This window comes from Phoca vitulina, unplaced genomic scaffold (assembly GCF_004348235.1).
Source record: "Phoca vitulina isolate PV1807 unplaced genomic scaffold, GSC_HSeal_1.0 scaffold4, whole genome shotgun sequence".
NCBI classification, from domain to species: Eukaryota; Metazoa; Chordata; class Mammalia; order Carnivora; family Phocidae; genus Phoca; species Phoca vitulina.
Window position 1 is genome coordinate 1,185,364 of NW_022589707.1, and position 20,683 is coordinate 1,206,046.

Here is a 20,683-nt window from a genome sequence, read left to right on the forward strand (position 1 = left end):
AGGTGTCCGACGCCACAGTCTGTGCTCTTAACCTTCACTCCATGTAATCTCCTCTTCCAGTCTACACTTTGTTAAAAGATTTGCTTTTGTAGCTGTTTTATCTTGACATCTTGTGTGTCTTTGGGTCATAATGATGTAATTATTAATCATACTTGTTTAAGACACATTTGAGCGACAAGCCAAGATGATTATGATATTGATGGTGTTAGGGTATTAAATCAGCTTGTTATGTGACCTTGGCCCGATGACTTCACCTTTGTGGGCATCGTTTTCCTCAGCTGTGATATGACAAAGTTTAAATAAATTATTCCTCAGGGCCTCCTATGATTCTACAAAGGTAATAATAATAATGAAAAAATCCCAATACATTTCTAAGAATGACAGTTGAAGGCAATTAAAAAAGAATGAGAAACTAACCTTAAACTATAAGTCACTGGGCAGATTCCTTCCGTGTAGATTTCCTTCAGCCTGGAGGAGATCTTAGACATTAAGACAATGCTAAATTTTCTTTCCGACATGAAAAATTAGATATAATTGCTTCTCTTCAATTTTAGTATTACTTCTCGCTGATCACTTAAACAAGGTCTCTCATCAGTGTTTTACTTCTTCTTTAATCATTATAATAAAAGCCAAAGGCAACTAAGCATAAATTTCAATTAACTATTTGCCATTTGTTCATTTATCAATTCTGCCACATTCCACTCCTTGGACGTGGACATAAATCACAGGGGGATAAGTTGCTCTCAGGGCCTCTCTCTGAAAGCAGTAGCCGGGAGGTCAATGTACTACATTTTCCTCTGTCTCCATTTCTAGAAATGCATTATATTAGTCATCCCTTCAATAGCAACTCTAGGAGAACGACGGAATTCCAAGTGGTAAATCAGTATTTCATTCCTATACGTTTCCTAATCTTCAGTGGCAGTGGCAGGAGAGTCGAGAGTGAACAGGAGAGATGCTGGTGCAGTCATTTCATGTCCTCCCTGTGTGTGGACCACCCTCCTGCTGCGTCCAGGGAGCTGGCGCCTGGTGGACTACCCACCATCCCAGAGATAAATGACTCCAGAGAATACTGTGGACTAGGTCTTGCTTTACTTCTATTACTTTTTAAACACTGAAACTTGTATTGAGGTAGTTGTAAAATCGCATGTTGTACTAAATGATACAGAGAGTTCCCTGGTATATTTTGCCCAGTTTTTCCCAAGGAAACATTTTGCAAAACTATAGGAGAATGTCACAGTCAGGATGCTGAGATGGATATAATTCACTGATTGTATGTGTATCATTTGTGTGTGTGTAGAAATTGTAAAATTCTTTTTTTTTTTTTAAAGATTTACTCATTGTGAGAGAGAGAGAGAGAGAGAGAGAGAGAGAAAGAGAGAGAATGCGTGAGCAGGGGGAGGGGCAGAGGGAGACAGGCAGACTCTCTGCTGAGTAGGGAGCCGGATACGGGGCTTGATCCCAGGACCCTTAGATCATGACCTGAGCCAAAATCAACAGTCAGATGCTTAACTGACCGAGCCACCCAGGTGCCCCAAAATTGTAAAATTCTATACAATTTTATACCTGTGTAGGTTTGTGTATTCACCACCACAGTCAAGATCATGAATAATTCCAACAATTCCTAAGAATTCCTCATGTTACCCTTTTATACCACCTCAGACCCTCTTCCCTTCTGCCCCTGTCACTAACCACCAGCAACCAGTAATCTGTCCTCCATTTGTAAAATATTATCATTTCAAAAATGTCATGTAAATGGACTCACTAGGTATGAACCTTCTGGGATTGGCTTTTTCCCCCTCAGTATAATTCCCTAGAGATCCATCCAAGTTGTTTTGTGTATCAATAGTTTGTTCCTTTCATTACTTAGTGCATGTTCCCTTCCATGGTATGGAGATAACACTTGTGTTGTTTCTCATTGGAACCATTTTCTTTTCTCTTTTGCCTTTCTGAGTGATGACCCATGACCTAGGCAACACCCATCTGCCTGCAGAGGGAATAGGGGGCAGAGATGGGAGAAGGTGGGATTTGCTCCAGGAGGTGCTCAGTTTCTGCAGCAGAGGACCACACCTCAAGGGAATAGTCTTGAATGTGTCCACCATGGAAGTCTTAATTTTATCCCCCAGTCCCAAAACTTTTTGTCTCCCAGTGTTGCCCTCAGTAAATGGCACCACCATTTACCCATCTATTCAGGCCAAAAACTGGAGGAATCTTCTTTGATATCTCTTCCCTTCACCTACCACAGCTGATCCATCACCAAATCCTATGCGTGTAGAATATATTCTTATTCCAAATATTTCTCCATTGCTACCACCACAATGGCTTTGGTGCAGGGATCACCCTCTTTCACCTAGATTCTACAACTGGAATTTGACTGGTCTCCTGTGTCCATCTTGCCTTTCTCTTCTTCTGCTGCCCAACCGCTACAGTTAATATGGTAGCTTCTAATACATAAATCAGATCAAAGTCTTCTGCTTCCCATCTCACTTACAATAAAAGGCAGACTCTCCACAATGGTCTACAATCTGCACTATCCAGCTGCTGGCTAGCCCTCTAGCTTCAGGTATCCCCTACCACTCTGTCCCATCCTTACTGTGGTCCAGCCACACCATCTTTCTTGCTGTTCCTTGAACAAGTCCAGCATGTCTCTACCTAACCTCCCAGCCTCTGCATTGCCCCTCATGCTTCCTGGGATGCTTTCCCTCCAGGGGCCAACACATCACCCTCCCTGGCATCATCAGGCCTCTGCTTAAATGCAAGCTCCTCCGAAAGGACTTCCCAGCCAGCCTAACACTCTCTACTGCTAAGCCCCCTTTATTCTTCTTGATAGCATTGATCACTAGCTAACATCTTACCAGACAGTTATCTTCTCCTTCTCTGTCCACGCCTATTAGAATATATGCTTCATAAAGGCAAGGACTTTGCTGTTTTATTCATTGTTCTATCCCTATCACTTGGTATATATAAACACTCAACATACTTTTGGGTGAATAAATGATTTCCCCCAATTCCTTTACTCATACCTTTTAACCCATCAAGGACAAAGCAGATCATAGAGTTTTCCTGTGATAGAGACAGTACCCACCTGTCTAGCTAACATGGGGAAGACAGGAGGCTATTTCTTAGTTGTAGAGAATTTGATGAAAGGGAATGCGGTAGATTGTGTTAATGTCCCTAGTTCTTCCTCCACTGGGTCTCTGCCCCTGCTATGTCACTTTGTTTTTCTTCCTATGAAGAAGCAGAGTCTTTCCCCTCTCCTCAACTCTGGATAGGCCCTATGACTTCCTTAGCGGGTGTGGCAAGACCAAAGGCTTGAAACGTGCTCGCACGAGTGGGCTTGCGCTCTTGTGCCTCTCTTGTCGGCTCCGGTGAGTATGCCCATGTTAACTACATGATCCCAGGAGAAAGGTGACAGTTGTACCAGAGAGACCCTCAGCCCTTAGCTGACCCACACATTAGTGAGAAAAAATGATTGTTGTTTTAAGCCAGTGTGTTTTGGAATTGTTTGTTACATGGCATTTTTTTTTCTTTTGTCAATAGCTACAGGACAGAGGAAGTAAAAGCAAGGTGTTTGTTGTTGTTGTTGTTTAAAGCCTGAAGTGAAATAAGTCAAGCAGAGAAAATCAATTATCATGTGGTTTCACTTATTTGTGGAACATAATGAATAGCAGGGAGGACATTAGGAGAAGGAAGGGAAAAATGAAGGGGGGAAATCGGAGGGAGAGACGAACCATGAGAGACTATGGACTCCGAGAAACAAACTGAGGGTTCTAGAGGGGAGGGGGGTGGAGGGATGGGTTAGCCTGGTGATGGGTATTAAGAAGGGCAGGTACTGCATGGAGCACTGGGTGTTATACGCAAACAATGAATCATGGAACACTACATCAGAAACTAATGATGTAATGCATGGTGACTAACATAATAAAATAAATAAAATTAAAAAAAATAATAAAGCCTGAAAGGACTATGAGAGAAAGAAGAGACCCAGAGGGACTAAGCTTTGTCCAGAGAGCAGGAGGTGTGTCTATAAAGGGTGAGGAAGGGGACTAAAGGCAGGGGGCTCATGTTCTGCTTCCCGATTTGGGGCTCTGGGGGGAGACTGTCATGTAGGGGGTCTTGCAACAACATGGGGCAACCCAGCCTCATTAAGAGAGGGAAAAAGAGTGAGCCGACAGCCCCTCAGTCTTATGAGGAGGGGACTCTGAGATAAAGCCAACGATTTACCACGGAGGCTGCCTTGGGGTGCTGACATCTGCCATGGGGAGGATGAAGGACATGACAGAGACTAGGGGTCTGTCTCAAGGGAGAGCTGAGGGGACAGAAGGAGGCAAAGGGAGCAAGGGCGGGTGCTCCTTGGAGCACTGCACGAGTCAGACGGGGACTCTAAGTTCCCCGACCACCGATTTTACCATCAGGATGCTGGGCTGGAGGCCAGCAGATGGCAGCTCATGTGAACCCAAGGAAGGACAGCATGACCCTGGGACCTCCCTGTGATGGTGTCAGACACACACTTAAGCTGCCACATCCTGCTGCCCATCCCCATCTGTATTCTACATACCTGGTCACCATCTTCTAGAAGGAAAGCAGGGGATGGGAAGGCCACTGGAGAGACTGAACATTTTTATTCCAGAGGGACAGAGCACAACCAGAAGGGACTGGTGAAATAATCAAGCCAGATTCGACTGTAAGCTAGACCGGGCTTTCGTTTATTTGCCCTTGTTATCCAGAAGGAATATCAGATTATCATAGACAAACGAAGACGCTGCATTTCCTCGGCATGCCCAAGTTGTTGGTGCATCACAACGTGCAATCCTGTTATAGACACAGCAGCCTTCCGCTTGCCGTCCTGTGGCCTCTCACTCGACTCCTTGGAGCATTTTCACCCTGCAGGTGATGTTATCTTTCTAAAGTGTCAATCTGGTCAGCTTATTCTCCTGATTAAAAACAAAAAATCCTTCCATGACACCTTTTTGCTCCCAGGGTAACATTAAAACCTTAACATGGCTTGTAAATAAATCCTTAATTTGCAGACACAGCCAGGGCCCTGCCTTACGCCTCTACACTCACCCCTGACTCCAAAGACCAAGGCCGGGGATCCCCATGCTCTGTGCTTTCTTCTGCCTGGGGAGCAGGGTGGGCAGGAACTGCTGGGGAGTTCAGGCTCCCGGAAGCAGCCCTCGCCTGCGCGGACGGACAGGAGGAGGCGCAATGCTCTCGCTTCCTCCTGCATCAGGGAGATAGCGAGGCGGCTTGTGAACAGCCTCCCACAGTTCCCCACCCATCCTGAGCTCCCACTGCCCACATGGTGAGTAGCTTGATGGCGCTCCATTCCTTCCCCTGTTTCATTTCGCCACTGCTCTACTAATATGCCCTGGGATCTGCTCCCAAATAAACTTGTATTCAAACGCTCATCTCCTCATCTTGCAACTACACCCCCCCGGAGGCTTCTCCTTTTCCTGGACCAAGGCTGGGTCTCTGATCTCAAGTGCTCCTGTTGGACAAACCCAAAACAAGACGGGTGATAACCTAGTTCAATCCCCACTGGGTCACATTTTTATTTATTTTTATTTTTAAGATTTTTATTTATTTATTTGTGAGAGAGAGAGAGTGCACAAGCAGAGGGAGAAGCAGGGTCCCCACTGAGCAAAGAGCCCGATGTGGGATTTGATTCTGGGACCCTAGGATCATGACCTGAGCCGAAGGCAGATGCTTAACTGACTGAGCCACCCAGGTGTCCCCTGGGTCACATTTTTAGAGTGAACCTGGGCATTGCTAATAATTCGCTCTCGTCTTGGCAGTAGGAAATTGGGACTGTCCCGGGCAAATGAGAACATTTGGACCCACTCATAAAGCTTGTCTTAGTCTGCACCTGTTTACTGCTGCTGTGTTTTTATCCTCATCATACACTTTAGTTTCAACCACTCTGAAAGAAACCTGCAAACTTCCCTCATAGCACACTGGGTTTCCCAAGATGGTCACAACCATACCTCCCATCCCACCTTTTCCTCTGCAGTGGGAACTTGTCACGAAACCATCAAGAAGTAGAGTGTGCATCTCCTTTCCTGGAATATGGGCTGGAGTCCAGATTTTGGCCAACAACTTGAGGGAAAAGGGATGTGAGTAACTTCTGAGGCAGGGTCTTAGGGATCTCTAGCTTGCACCTTTACTTTTTGGAATGCCCCTTCTAGCGCCTGCCATCATGCAGGGAGGACGCGCAAGCAGCCATGACATGGAGCCAGTGTGGGAGAACTGAGGCCTCTGGCCGACAGCCTCTGCTAGACTCCTGGAGCCACGTGGGTGAGGCCACTTTGGATCATCGAGTCATGTTAACACCTCGTCGGAGACCACATCAAGCAGAAGAGACATCCAGTGAGGCCACAGAATTACTGCATGCAATAATGAAGTATTATTCAAGCCATAAAGTTCTGAGTAGGCTGTTGTAGAGCAACAGAGAATTGGAAAAGCCCTCCTCTTTCTGCCCTCTGCGCCACCCCATTCCTTTGCCCAGACAATTCTAACTTCTTACTCGGGTCTCAGCTTCTATGCCACTTGCTCTGGTATGCCTTCCCTGTCTCCTGGACCGGGTGGAGTGCCCTTCCTACTTGCTCCCAAAGGATCCTACGCTCCCATCTTCCGTTTACCTTGCCATTGTGTCCTTCCACTTCTAATTCCTTCCATTGTCTTCTCCTCTCTTCCTGTTAGAACTCAAGCCCTCTAAAGGTAGCAACCGTGCCTGTCTTGAACACCACTGGTGTATCAATGGCGTATAAATGCCTGGCATATGACAAGTGATCACTACATACTTGCCAAATTATGGCTGAATAAAAATAACTAATGTTTATTACACACATACTATGTGGCAGACCCCATGCTATCTCTCAAACATGTATTATTTTGCTGAATCCTGTGAAGTATGGATCATTACTATTCCTATTTTACACATAGGGAAACAGAATGTGCAAGATGTTAAGTCACGTTGCAAAGTCATACAGTCTGCAAGTCATAAACTAAGAATGAAAACCCAAGTGTGTGATAGCAAAGTTCTGATCTCAGCTCTAACCCTTATGTATCAATCAGGATAGGCTAGGTTGTGCCACAGTAACAAAGAGCCCTATAGTCTCAGTAGCTTAAAAAGCAAGAGTTCTTTCTTCTTTCTTTCTTTTTCTTTCTTTTTTTCTTTCTTTTTTTCTTTCTTCCTTCTTTCTTTCTTTCTTTCTTTCTTTCTTTCTTTCTTTCTTTCTTTCTTTCTTTCTTTCTTTCTCTCTCTCTCTCTCTCTCTCTCTTTCTTTCTTCCCTCCCTCCCTCCCTCCCTCCCTCCCTTCCTTGTGCTATGCATTTGTCATGAGTTGACGGGGTTCTCTGTTCACGGTGGTCACAGAGGGCTCCAGGTGATGGAACCACCATGGTCTTCAGGTTTTCCAGTCCCCATGACAAAAGGACAGAAGGACTCTAGAGACTCTTGCACCAGCAATTAAATGTCTTAGCCCAGACATTGTTATGTCTTTTCTACTCAAAACTTTTTGGCCAGAAATATTCAGTGAGCAGCATAATGCCTACCGCAGTATACCACCTCCCCAGTGCATGCAGACAGAAGTATGTCATTTCCTGCGGTGTGTGAAGGCTTTGCCAAAGTTCCAGAAAGTTTTGGAAAGCCCTGGAATAAGGATGTTATATCCAAAGATCATCATATTCACATTTTAGAATATAATGCAAATCATACAATGGCTACCAATAGGTATATCCTCTATCGGAGTTACTTTAAATAATGGCAATTTGGAAAATATTAGGATCTGGGACCAACAAGACTTACAAACCATATTAAATTCAAATGGGTTCACCTTTAATTTTGCCACTGACAAGTAACAATGCTCAGTAAAGCAACAGTTGCCCTGCATGAGTATTTGACTTTCTCCAAACACAGCTTCTCAAACTTACACAGAGGAACTGCTGTCTTTTTATTATAATATAGATCTACTTTACTATGATTTTATATCACTGTGATTTACAGCACTGGCACAAACAGTTAATTTGAAAAAACTAAGAGGGCTCAGAAATACCTTTCTAAAATTAAAATTAAAATGAATATGCCATCCTGAAAACAGAGGCTGTCCGTTACACTAACATACAGTGACATTCTTCTCGTCCATCTCGATGCTGCATCCGTAGCACTGAATGATGCATGTCAAGGAGCCCCGAATCGAATTATCCTGTCAGTTCTCACATGGAGGAACTTCTCCACTGTAATACTGCATTTCTCACCTTTTTAAAAAAGAAAGTTACTCCCGTCACAAAGTATACCATTTCAAGGGTTTTTAGGCTTTCTCTAATCTGGTCTCACTCCATCCAGAAAACTCAAAGTACAGAGGAATTTCCAGTGACCCTTTGAGAGTATTGAATACTCTCAATAATGGAGAGTCCACTGCTTCTAAACTGCAGTCACTCATGTTTTAGTGGCGGTAATTACCAGGAAGTTCTTGGAGGGACTGAAGTCTTGCTCTCGCTAGTCTTCTCTGGTCCTGGTGAGTCAGCCTCCACAAGGTCTCACCTGTCCAGGTAGCAGCTGTCTAAGACCGGAAATGGATTCTCTCATGTCTTTTTAATCGTATCTTAGTATCCCCAGGTCTTCTGATTTTTCCTTTGGGGGGCCTTTTGTTCATCTGGTCTTTTCCTCAGAAGATTAACATCTATCTTAAAATGAGGTGCCTAGGAAGAGGCCATGACATTCCACTGGGGTGTGACTGTACTCTTTGCTCTGGATATGATTCTCTCATTAATGTAGCTCAGTACAGTGCTTATTTAAACATCAATCACCACATAACATTGGCTCATACCAAACTCCCCAGAAATCCAACCTGAATCTTTTTCATGATACCAGGGGTCTTCTGTCTTCCATTTATGTCTGCCTTTTTTTTTTTTTTCTTTCTTTTTTTGGTTGAATGCAGGAGTTAAGTTTATCTTTATTATATTTCATGTCATTGTTTTAGCCTATCTTTCTAGACCATCAAGATGCTTTTGACGTTTTTATTTTATTACCTAGCTTGTTAAATCATCCTTTTATTAGCTATGTGTCATTTGCAAATTTAATAAACATCCTATTTGTATTTTTTCCATTGATAGAAATGTTAAAAAGCGGTGCCTGGGTGGCTCAGTCAGTTAAGCGTCTGCCTTTGGCTCAGGTCATGATTCCAGGGTCCTGGGATGGAGCCCTGCGTCGGGCTTTCTGCTCAGTGGGGAGCCTGCTTCTCCCTCTCTCTCTGCCTGCCGCTCCCCCCTGCTTGTGCTCTCTCTCTCTGTGTGTCAAATAAATAAATAAATAAGAGAAATGTTAAAAAAGAAGTAAACAGAAAATCCTGCTTCAGGCTTCTACTTATCTTTCTCTCCCTTGATTTAAAGAGTTTTTGAGATACTAAAATCTGTTGCTGAAAATCATATACATAAAGTCAATGACATCACTCAGCTAGTAAATGATACAAAATGGACATAATGACCGCCAATGAAATTTCTACTTTGTGAAACTTTGTTGCTTGTGATTCTGACTTCCTTCTAGAAGGACTGAGAAATGGAGCAATCCATTCTAAAATTTTGATGTTGGCTGACAGTGATCACATTCTTATTTCTAAATAAATATATTTCTTCCATTTGCTTTAGAAAGATCAAACTTGTCCTTGATTAGGTACTTTCTTTCATCCTTTTTATGTGTCCTTTTTTAAGCATTGCTCATCAAAGAGCTCCATGTGAAGTCCTATTATTTATTTAGATCCATCTCCTTTCCCTTCTTTTATAGGTTTGGTTTCTGATTAGCAGATGACCCAACTAAAGCAACAGCTGGGGGGCATCATTCTCTAGGGGGTGTCAAACCTCAATAGAATACATGAGGTATCTGTTTGAAGTTCAGTCTGTCTTTACAGATGACTATTCACATGGCTGGGGAATGCATATTGGCCGTTTCTCACTGAAATATATGTCGCTTTCAAAGGGGAACTTAAAAAATGCTTCTCACTCATCCTGCTCCTACTAAATGGCCAAATATTTAAGGAATATTGGCTTCAGGATATGGCCAATGATTAGCTTCCCCAAGTGCCCACAAGTCTTTGTGGCCTTCACTGTGACTCCTTTGATTGTGTTAACAGAATTTATCTTCAGGGTGTCAGCTCCCCTCCCTGTGTCTTCATCATTCTGAAAGATGCAGGTGTTCCTGGGAAGCAATGCATAGCTCTTGGTGTCACACATCTCTCGGTTCAAATCCCACCTCCACCAAAGACCAGCTGGCGGACTGACAGCCAATGGTTCTCAGCTGGTGTTGACATGGCCCTCCCGGGGACATGTGGCCATGTCTGGAGACATTTTTGGCTGTCACAGCTGGGGGCTGCTACTTGCATTAGTTGGTAGAGGCCGGGATGCTGCTAACTGTCCCATGATGCATGGGACAGCCCCACAACACGGAACTGTCTGACCCAAAATGTCAATAGTGCGGTGCTGGGAAATCCTGCTTCAAGAAAATAATGTAACCTTTCTCAACCATGGTCCCTTCCTCCTACAATGAGGGTAACAGTGGTCTGGGTGGCACTGGGGGGATTACAGAGAGGACTCTGCTTGCAACACCGATCAGAACGACTGGCACAGAGCTGGCATCAAGAAAAGACAATTGTTTTCTTTATTTATGCACCATTTATGTAGGCATTGTGTTGGGTACTTCCTAAGATGTTATTAGCTTAATACTAAGTGAGTAGTTCATTTACTCCACAAATATTTTTTGAGGGCTTTCTATATGCTAGGCACGGATCTGGTTGCTGCGAATTGATTAAAAAAAAACAACACACAAAAACCCAAAACAAACAAAAACCACCTGCGAGAACCCAGGCCCTCGGGGTTTCAAGGAATGTGCCCAAGGGTTCAACACTAGTGAGAGACAAGGCCTGGATTCAGATAAAACCAGCTGCTGTGGACCAGTGCTTGTGTCCACCCCAAATCCTATGTTGAAATCCTAACCCCGATGTGATGACATTAGGAGGTGGGGACTTTGGGAGGTGATTAGGTCATGAGCGGGGAGCCCCCATGAATGACATTAGTGCCCTTGTAAGAAGGGACAGGAGGGAGCTCGCTTCCTCTTGCCGCATGAGGACACACAGAGAAGTCAGCACCCACCAACCAGGGAGAAGGACCCGGCCAGACACCTGATCTGCTGGCTCCCGGACTTCCCAGCCTTCAGAACCACGAGAAGTGTCTGTGGCTTACGCCTCCCGGTGTGTGGTGTTCCGTTAGGGCCGCTGGAGCTAAGAGACCAGCTCTGCCTGATTCCAAAGCCTACATTCTCTGCACTCCATTATTCTCCATTATTATCAGACACCTGCTTTCAGAAACACCAGATTGGAAGGCATGTGAGAGCTGTGGATCTCGCCTCCGGGCTACTTTTATTGACCAGATTAGCATCATCACCCCACTATCTCACTTCTTCGATGACATGCCTTTTGTTTCTTTCCCCTTTTATTCTTTATTAATTCAACAAATGGTTCTTGAGCACTTGCTACTTGTTAGGAGACAGTGGAATGACAAGTCACCGCCTTGGTCCGTGTGGAGGTCCCAGGCTGGTGTAGATGAGAGTCAGTCTCTGGGAGACGTCAGTGCCCTGGGGACCAGGGGCAGCATCCTACCTTCCTCTTCTGTGCGTGACGCCATGATGCCATCTTCACCTCGGGGTCAGCGACTTCCTTACAGGTGTTCCTATGTTCTTGACCTAACTCGTTGCCATGTGCACGGTTAGTTTATGTGCACAGCAAAATTTTCCTCTGGGGCACAGAAAACTCTGCGTGTAACACTCCTACACCTGAGGTTCATGTTATGCATTTCACTTGGCACAGATTTAGAGCCCAGTAAATTCCTAGTTATAGAGGATGTTGCCTTTATGATGTTATTGTTCATGACCTTGAAGGTCCATGCTACATTGTATATGGTAATTTTGCTCAAGTGTGAATTGAATCACATGGCCTGAAATACTGATGAGCCAGACAGTGTTACTTCTAGTGATGGGACTTAGCAATCCCTCAACATTCCTGTCAACACGTGACGTTGTGAGTCTCATAGAGCAATGAAGTCCACTGTTTCAGGTGTGTTCATGGTGGATGTTACTCTGGGAATATCACAGTATAGTGTCTTTGGGACCTTCATACCATCATAGTGTTGAGTTTGTTCTGATGGAATGATTACGGCCCCGAAAAGAACACTTAAAATTTCCAATTATTTTTGACTGAATTGTAGGAATGCCTGTGGTGAGACGTGGGCCCTCACCAGCGTCTCAGGATGTACGACACCTCACAAATGTCAGGGCTCTCCTCCACTAAATGGCCATTTCTTGCTGCTGATGAATGGCCTCCCTTGACTTCCAGCTGCCTCCCTTCTGGACAAGTTCTTTTGATTTGCTTGAGGCCGAGGACTCTCCTGAAGAGAGACCCACATCAAAACTCCACTTTGCCACATCCTCGTTAAGTAACTTTGGTGACTGGCTCTCTCAACTTGTTTCCTCATCTTACCGATGAGGATAATCATCACAGGTCTTGCTTCACTGGACGGCTGTCCCATTTAGTTGTCACATGTACACGTGGGAATTGTTTGGCACAACGCCTAAAACATAGTAGGTGCGCATGAATTTCAGCCCTCCTTCCTTTCTCACCTGTCGACTGAGCTAATGCCCCCCTCCCATCTTTCCCCGAGGATGTGGCCTTTTCCTCTGAGGCCCCGTGTGCAGTTCTGCTCATCTGCAGCCTTGCCTGGCGTGTTTCTGGTTCTAGGTCCATGAATACGTATCCCTCAACCGCTCAACCTCTGCTGCCAAACTTTCCCATCTTTCTTTTTTCATTTCTCAGTCAGCTGGCACAGAGATAATGGCTCGGTAGTCAGGAGCACAGACCAAGGGGTCTGCCTGCCTGGGTTCAAGTTTCAGCCCCACCAATTATGAAGTAGGTGGTCTTGGGCAAGATATTGAATCTCTCTGTGCCTCAGTTTTCTCATCTGTAAAATGTAGACAGTCTTGTGTGCTCTTGTCTAATCTTGATGATCTCACAGAATTGCCATGAAGGTTCAATAAGTTTATATATCTAAGGTAGGACAGAGCTCGGCTTGCAGTAAATCCTATATAAGTGCACATTGTTATTTTTATTATAGGTCAGGTCTCCTATTCTCCTAATTATCTGCTCCCCCTGCCCCCATCTTTTAAAATGAGCACTTTTTACAATTAATGATTCTGACCACCACTACTTGCTGGACATGGACGCACCTCCTCCTTGGCCCACACATTACCCACCATCTTACTGTTTTCATTCTTGGCTCACAATATAAGTTCTCATAGTAAAAAAAAAAAAAATTCTTTCACTGGCTCTACATCAATCACTTAAAAATATATAACCAATCACGCTGGTATTTTAATCTAGATGGTGCTGATCTATGGCAAGAAAAGGGCAAGAGTGATGCTCAGACTAACAATCACGCATGGGGGGTGGGTGTTCGCCACAATTTTCCAATCCTTGTTGGCCTTCTAATTTGCAAATAATATCAGCCAGCTTTTTCAGAGTGAGGAAGACAGAACCATGTTGATGTGCTTAGACAAAGTTAAATACTGCTAGTAGGTGGGGGTCTCAAATAAATGAATGAGCAAATTTCACATAGAGAAGCAGGGAGCAGACACTGGTTTTACTTCTGTTTTAGTTTCTATCACACAACAAAGGACGCTGGTCCCATGGCCTTCACCAACAGAGAAGACACAACCACCAATCACAATGTGTTTCAAAGGCCAATTACCCCAAAGATGATCTGATGATCTCTTCTGCATCACTGAGAAAACCAACACACCTGCTCTTGTACTGAGGAGGTCTCGGTGACGGAACCCAATGGCAGAAATCGACCCAGTAACTTAAAAATCCAGATTCACATCACCTAACAGAATTCTTATACCAAACATATTCTTACCATACGTTTATACATGAAGCACACAATTCTTACCTATAACTTTTCCTAGAAAGAGCGACTTGGGAGAATTGAACAGTGTGTCAGACGAGCTCGGCAGATGGTAACTCACAGAAGGATAGTGATCAAGCTGCAGGAAGAAAACAAGAGACACTTTTAGAAGAACGTTGCTAACTTGCGCTGGGATCACATCTTCCCAGTGGGATGAGTCCGTCTCAGAACCCTGGGGTCCGGATATCTTCCTTCATCGGTGCGGACTCTGAAATACCAGCCTGAACAAACAGGAAGCCCATCTATTCCTTCCCTGGGCTTATTTGAAAACATTTTGAGCTTGGTAAAGACTCTTTATGAATTGTTCTTCAGCTTATGCAATTTTCTGTGGATAATTTGTCCACATTTTCTGCTGGATTAAGATCCTTGCTCATTTTTAATAGAGTAAAATCTGCTTCATCTGATCTCCAGCATTAACCCGAGATAGAAAATGCTGCATCTTTAACAATGAATTTTCTTTAAGATCCGCTTACTGTCCTGTTGTATTTGCCTTTCCATACCATCAGCTCAGACCAATATTGATTTTCAGTATGTATATTCAAATATGAATATATATGTAAATATATATTCAAATGCTGAAATTCAAGTTGGGTAAATATACATGGTGGGTTTTTTGTTTTTTTTTTTTTTGCTTATCAAGAGAGGAGGATGCCCCCACAGGGCAGGGACATTTGAGTCTGGCAGGGACAAAGGCACATTTGCTGTAGCTGGCCTGGTTCCTTCCGAGTGGAGGTGAGTTGGCAGTAAGGGAGGGAAAAATAAGCAGATGGAAAGAGCTGTGGGAGCAATGCACATTACCGATTACATTTCTCAAGTACAAAGTACAAACGCTGGTGTCCCAGAATCGGGGCCTCTCTTGTCCTCTCAGTCCCGACATGGCTTTTTCTGCCTTAGCTGTCTTTTTACAACTGATACAGCCTAGTGGTGTTTCCCCCACTGGAAGCTCCTAGAGTTTTCTGTGCCTCTCTATATCCACCTGTGAAGAATCGCTTTTGTAGCCTTTCGCTTTTCTGCGGTGAGTTTCCTACCTGCTTAGGTAAGCGGCAGGTGAGGTGCGGGTCAGCGGAAACACTGCGTCCCTTCCCAGCACAGGCATGCAAGCAGGGGCTTGCTCAAGGCGGCAGCACACACCCCAGAAACCGGCCCCACTCCCGGGTCCCTGCTAGTAACCGCCAAGATGGGCGAAGCTGCCGGAAGCTAGGCTGCTAGAAACAGTGCCGGGAAGTGAGCTAATCTCACTGGCCACGTGGAGAACGAGCCTCTTTGAGGAAGGATCATTCATCATTAATGACTATCTGCACCTGACTCCTGAGGCTGCTTACTAGAAACCTAGAGGTTATTGAGAGCCAGGGTTCAGAGTCAAAGACTCATCACCTCTCAGGAACGTGGGGAGCTCTGACCTGCAGAACCAGTGCTGTTGAGTTATTGTGCCCGGGTGCTGGTTCAGCACTGTAACGGAGGTCCAAAAAACACTGTGAAAGCAAACACTGGCATGCTCAACTATAATTCTGAAAAGTTTTCTATAATTTTAAGTGCAGCATTAACAAAACCCTTATTCTGTCCAGAGAAGCTTAGATATTTTAACTCTCATGAAGTTGCGGCGCTGGCTGCTGATTAGCTAGCTGCTTTGGCGCCATCTGGTGGCGCATATGGGTAACTGCTGCTGTCCCTCCACTTCTGTGGTCAAAAAAGATAACCATAGAATGTCAACATAATAGGTTACCCTGCACGCTTCACAGCGATGAGCTTCCCCTAGATACTTCTTATACCTTCATCTGTCTTGCTAAAGAACTTAAAAATGGATACAAACAATATATGCTCATTATAGAGAAAATAATAGTATAGATTTGCAGAAAATAACCCATGCCTGGTGATAATTATTATTTTTAAAGATTTTATTTACATATTTGAGAGAGAGAGAGAGAGAGGGAGAGCGTAGAGGGAGAGTGAGAGGGAGAAGCAGACTGTCTGCTAAGCAGAGAGCCTGACGTGGGGCTCAATCCCAGGACCCCAAGATCCTGACCTGAGCCAAAGGCAGACACTTAACCGGCTGAGCCACCCAGGTGCTCCGATAATTAATTTTTTATCAAGTCAACTTTTTAATGTATATTCTTTTGATTTTTTACAACTGGATGGAACCTAACTGCATACATTGTTTTGCACTTACTTTTCATTACTTAAAGATGTATTATGAAATTCTGTAATTCAATAAATAAAAACTAAATCATTTGTCATGAATGACTGGTATTCCATTTTATGAATACACTGTACATAATCTTAAAAACTATCAAATTTCGATGTTTAGACTTTTAGATTTCTTATGTCTTTTGGCCCAGGGCAGTGCCAAGCACATAGTAGGTCCTCAGTAAAAATGTGTTGACATATGTCCGTGTAACTGGTAAAGCAGGGCACGCAGAGTGAAATCAGTCCTCAGATGCGGCCTGACCCACCTAGTGGGGTTACCTGCTTTTTCCTGAACTGCTTCTATGGATCCAGACCAGAGAGACTTTGCTTTTTGGCAGCCATTTAATATTACTGGTACTGAGCTCACAGGAAAATAAAATTCCTACTTTGTCTCCAGAGCTTACTTTCAGCTTTTCCCATTCCTACATATATGCAGTTGAGAACCCGGACCAAAAGCTAACATTTACATTTATTTACAGTTGGTTTGTTTTCTTTTGTTTCGAGGCAGAAGTTTTTTGAATCTTGATTGTCATTTAGAATATCAGTGATCCTACCTGGCTTTGATTGATCTATAAATGTCACGAACACTCCTAAGTCTTAATTCATGCAGGAAGTGAGGTCTGCCCGAGCCACAGGCCCAGAGTGTGATCCCTCCGTGACCGTGCAGCCCGGGGACCAGCCCTCTAGACGTGAGATAAGAGGCCCTGAGCACTTCCTCCACAGCCCCCGTGTTCCGGAGGCCTTCTGTCTCCCACCACACGCACATGCACACACCACCAGCTACCATGCACCTGCTTCCCCACCTGCACCCTGGAGGCTGGCTTATTGCTTGGCCAAACCAGAACCCCAGGCTGCCAAATCAGAACCCCTCTGCTCTCTGGAGGGCGGAACCACCACACCTTCTCCAACGACACGTCTGAAAGCCTCCATGTTTGTCCTTCAGGGGGCACCCACCCTCAGCTGGGGCGGGGGAGCTCTATGAACTTCGATTGGAGTTTCCTTCTATCCTAGAGTGTCCCGTGATCGCCATTAATTCTTACATCAAATACCTCATGTTTAACCTACTATGTGGTTTCGATCTCTGATTGGACCCAGACAGCTCTCCTAGGAAAGGAGGAAGCGGGCGTTGAGCAACTACCGCATGCAAGGCTTGCTAGGCTGTTCCCGCCTTACTTACTAGGTATTGGGTAGGTGTTCTCTTCTCTGGTGATGCAAAAAGCATCCGCAGTCAGAAAGAGAGTACGTGGCAGAACCGCATTCTGACCCAGCTACATCGGGCCACAAAGACCAAATGGGAAGCGGCCAGCACAGTCTCCAGAAGGAGCCCGGCCATGGCAACCAGGGAAGGGGGAGGCTCCGTGGCATTTTAAATATTTACATTTGAAGGAGACAATGCAATCAGATAAGGCAAGAAAAGCACAACCTGAGAAGCCTAAGGCGTCCCACCGCATCATTTCCCTCCTATCGCCAGGTGGCCACCTCTTTCCACCTGAGCCCCGGTGCATTTGCCATGGTTAAGTGTAATAATTTCAAGGGAGTTTCTTTGGGGTCCAAGTGAGCTATTTTGCTGTACATTTAGCTGGTGGCCATTTCACTGGCAGTTAAGAGGTAATAAGAGATTTGTGTAATGGAGGCCCATTAAAATTAAAGACTGTGACTCCCTCTGCCCTGGGACGACCTTAAGAGAGCACTAATTGGTTCTGCATTTACCACCATACTGACTCAGGCTGTGGTGCGCGTCCTACACGCTGAGTCGAGCGCTTTAATGTTCGTTCAGGTATTATTTCCCAATTTCGGCTCATTTCCATTTTGAAGCCACTGTTGGCCTTGGTGGAGCTCGAAGGGATTTCAGCAGCCTTGCTGATGTTTTGGGGGCGACATGGAGGAGGCAGGGAAGGAACAGAGAAGAAAGACCGAGCCCTGTGGATTCGGTTGCACCCCAGGAGGGGCCTGCCCCACCTGAGATGAAGCGACACAAAGTACTCACTGGCCCGAGGGCCTGTGTCTGGGGCTCTGCGCAAGGGCCTGGGACGTCACACCTCTTTTCCGAATCCTTTGTTTTGGGTAATACAGGGAATTAGCTCAGACACGCTGAACTCCGAGCAGACCATCTTGATGGATGTTTTTATTCCAAGTTGAAGGCTGACCATGAGGAAAGGCCACGGAAAACAGACATCAGGGGTGAAAACAACGATCAGCTCCTCTCATCCCCGCCCCGTCTCTCCCCCTCCCTCCCCACCTGACATTCCCACGCATGTTTGAAGAGCAGGGGCCTTGCCTTTCTCTCCCACCTTAACCTCATCCTGCCTGGGGGTCCACAGACGGGTCCCTGCAGGCCTCAGGCCGTTCACAGCCAAGAAAGGGAAAGAGCAAGACTCAAGCCCAGCACCAGGGGTTCATTCACTTAAATGTTTTCTGCCTCCTCCTGACTCCAAGTCACTCTGTTCTCGTGAATGGAGAGGACACAGTAAATGTACACGAGGGTGGGAGGCAAAACTGGAGTTTTTGTGGGTCTGTCGCCTGCAATGGGGCTGAGGCCTGTCCTTTCCTGTCCCCTGGCTAGATGGTGACTCCGTGAGGATGAGGGCCAAGCCCTACCCACCTCCCTCCCGGGAGCAGTGGGCTGAGCAGGCAGGGAGGGAACACACCGGGAGTCAGAGCCCAGGGAGTAAACTCACCTTTGGACTTGGGGCTGTTTCTTTCCTGCAGCGTTATCTAGTCGACCTCCTGGCCCTTCTATGACCCACACGAAATGGGCCTGTATCATCTGAGGTGCTGAGCACTTACTAAATGAGTCATCACTAGCAGAGCACACGGATGGTCTGCGAGCGCGCGTGTGTGTTTAAGGCACGGGAAGCCTCGCTTTTACTTCCACTGGAACTCGGTTCTTTGAGGACAGCTCTATGGATGACCCAGTGACGGGAGCCCCCCCGCCGCCCCGAACTTCACAGCCATCAGGTTTGGATGAGTAGGCCTGACTGCATCCTTGAAGACGGATGGCTGATCTGTGACTCTGAATCTTTATGCTTTGGGACACTCCGCACTGCTCCCAGAGCCTCTGGGAGTGGATGTTGGCCCACTACTCAGTGTAGCCCGGTCCGGGGACCCCACGGTTGAGAACCACAAGCGCCTCATCGTGGGGGCCAGCATACCTCTTCCCCAGCCCATACTGTCAGGCCATGGGACCATCCCTCCAATTCCAAGAACAACCAGGGATGCAGAAGGTAGGTGGCCCCCTGGGATGCTGATCCGGTCAGAGGTCACCCTGCCTTCTACCCGAGTTTGATTTTGGCCTAAACGGCACATAAGCCCCACTTACAGAGATACTTAAAGAGAAGAGAGAGGTCAAGAAACACTCTCCTCTGCAACAGAACCGTGGAATTTGTGAGAAACAGGCAAGCTTTTAGGACTGGTTAGTGATGAATGTCTGCCATGGAGCTGCCTGGGTGTGTTACGCGGCCGCCTCCGTGAATGGGGAGTTAACCGAGTAACTCAGTTATCTGCAGAGACCCAAGCCAGGGAGCCTTTGCCTCTTCAGGACAAGATCAGAGGAGAAGGCGGCATCTTAGAGCCAGGAGAGGGAAAAGCAGAGCGTTCTCTGCTCCCTGTTGCATCTCTGCTCTGACCCTCCTCAACCCCTCTCAGTCCTTTGGACCCACTACGTTGTCTAACCCACGCTTCATTCAGGCTTGGTAGGTGCAGATGCTTCTGTTCTCCTTTCACCAGATACAATGAATGATTTCTTAGTCTGGGAATTAGTATCTGACCACTCACTTCTTACTAACCCTCCGCCTCAGCCCCGGGCCCCTACGAGCCGGGCTCAACCACCACCTCCTTAGCCCTTCTCTTGAGTCTGCGTCTGGCTCTGGGATCCTTCTACTCCAAGACAACGCAAAGGAGACCCTGCCTCCACAGCTAGGAACGATCCAGCTGAATCCGCTGGCCCATTCCTAGAATGGAAAACACCTTGCAAATGGGAGTTGGGGACTCTCTTCAAATATGAGCCAGCTGGCCATGGGGATGCAAAGAGGAGAAAAAATGGCTGGTCTTTACTCATTTTCTCTCGTTACTGCTCCACTGTCCCCAACACCTGGTTTGCTAGGGCCTCGTTTCTCTTCTTTGGAGGGTGGGAAGGTGGGAGTCTTGCTCTCCTGTGAAAGTCTCTATGGGGACTCTTCCAGATTTCCAGTGTGAGAGAGGAGGGTGTTCTGCGGGAGGGAGAATAGGGCTGGGAGTCAGGTCCTCACTCTGTCACTCAACAGCGCTGACATTCAACATGTCACAAAGACTCCTTGGACTTCAGTTTCCCCGTTTACAGAACAAGGAGGTTGGGCCAGATAATACTTCAGGTTCCCTTGAACAGGTCTCGCTACTCTGGGCCTAACAAGTAGTGTTTTTGCAGAAACACAGGTCCCTGGGGCTTTGAGCAGACCCTTCTGCTAAGATGGGGCTCCCAGGCATCACTATGAGGTGTCCTTCAGCCCATGATTCACGG

General features: G+C 45.9%; 1 protein-coding gene across 4 annotated transcripts in view; it reads right to left on the minus strand.

Annotated features, from left to right (window-relative positions):
- Nucleotides 1-20,683, minus strand: part of CNTNAP2 (contactin associated protein 2) — a 1,915,205-nt gene that overhangs the window by 104,138 nt on the left and 1,790,384 nt on the right. For all 4 annotated transcript variants that reach the window (XM_032401131.1, XM_032401133.1, XM_032401132.1 and 1 more), the window contains one exon: nucleotides 13,990-14,083. In XM_032401131.1, the coding sequence (XP_032257022.1) occupies nucleotides 13,990-14,083 (94 nt within the window). The remainder of the gene's footprint in view (nucleotides 1-13,989; nucleotides 14,084-20,683) is intronic.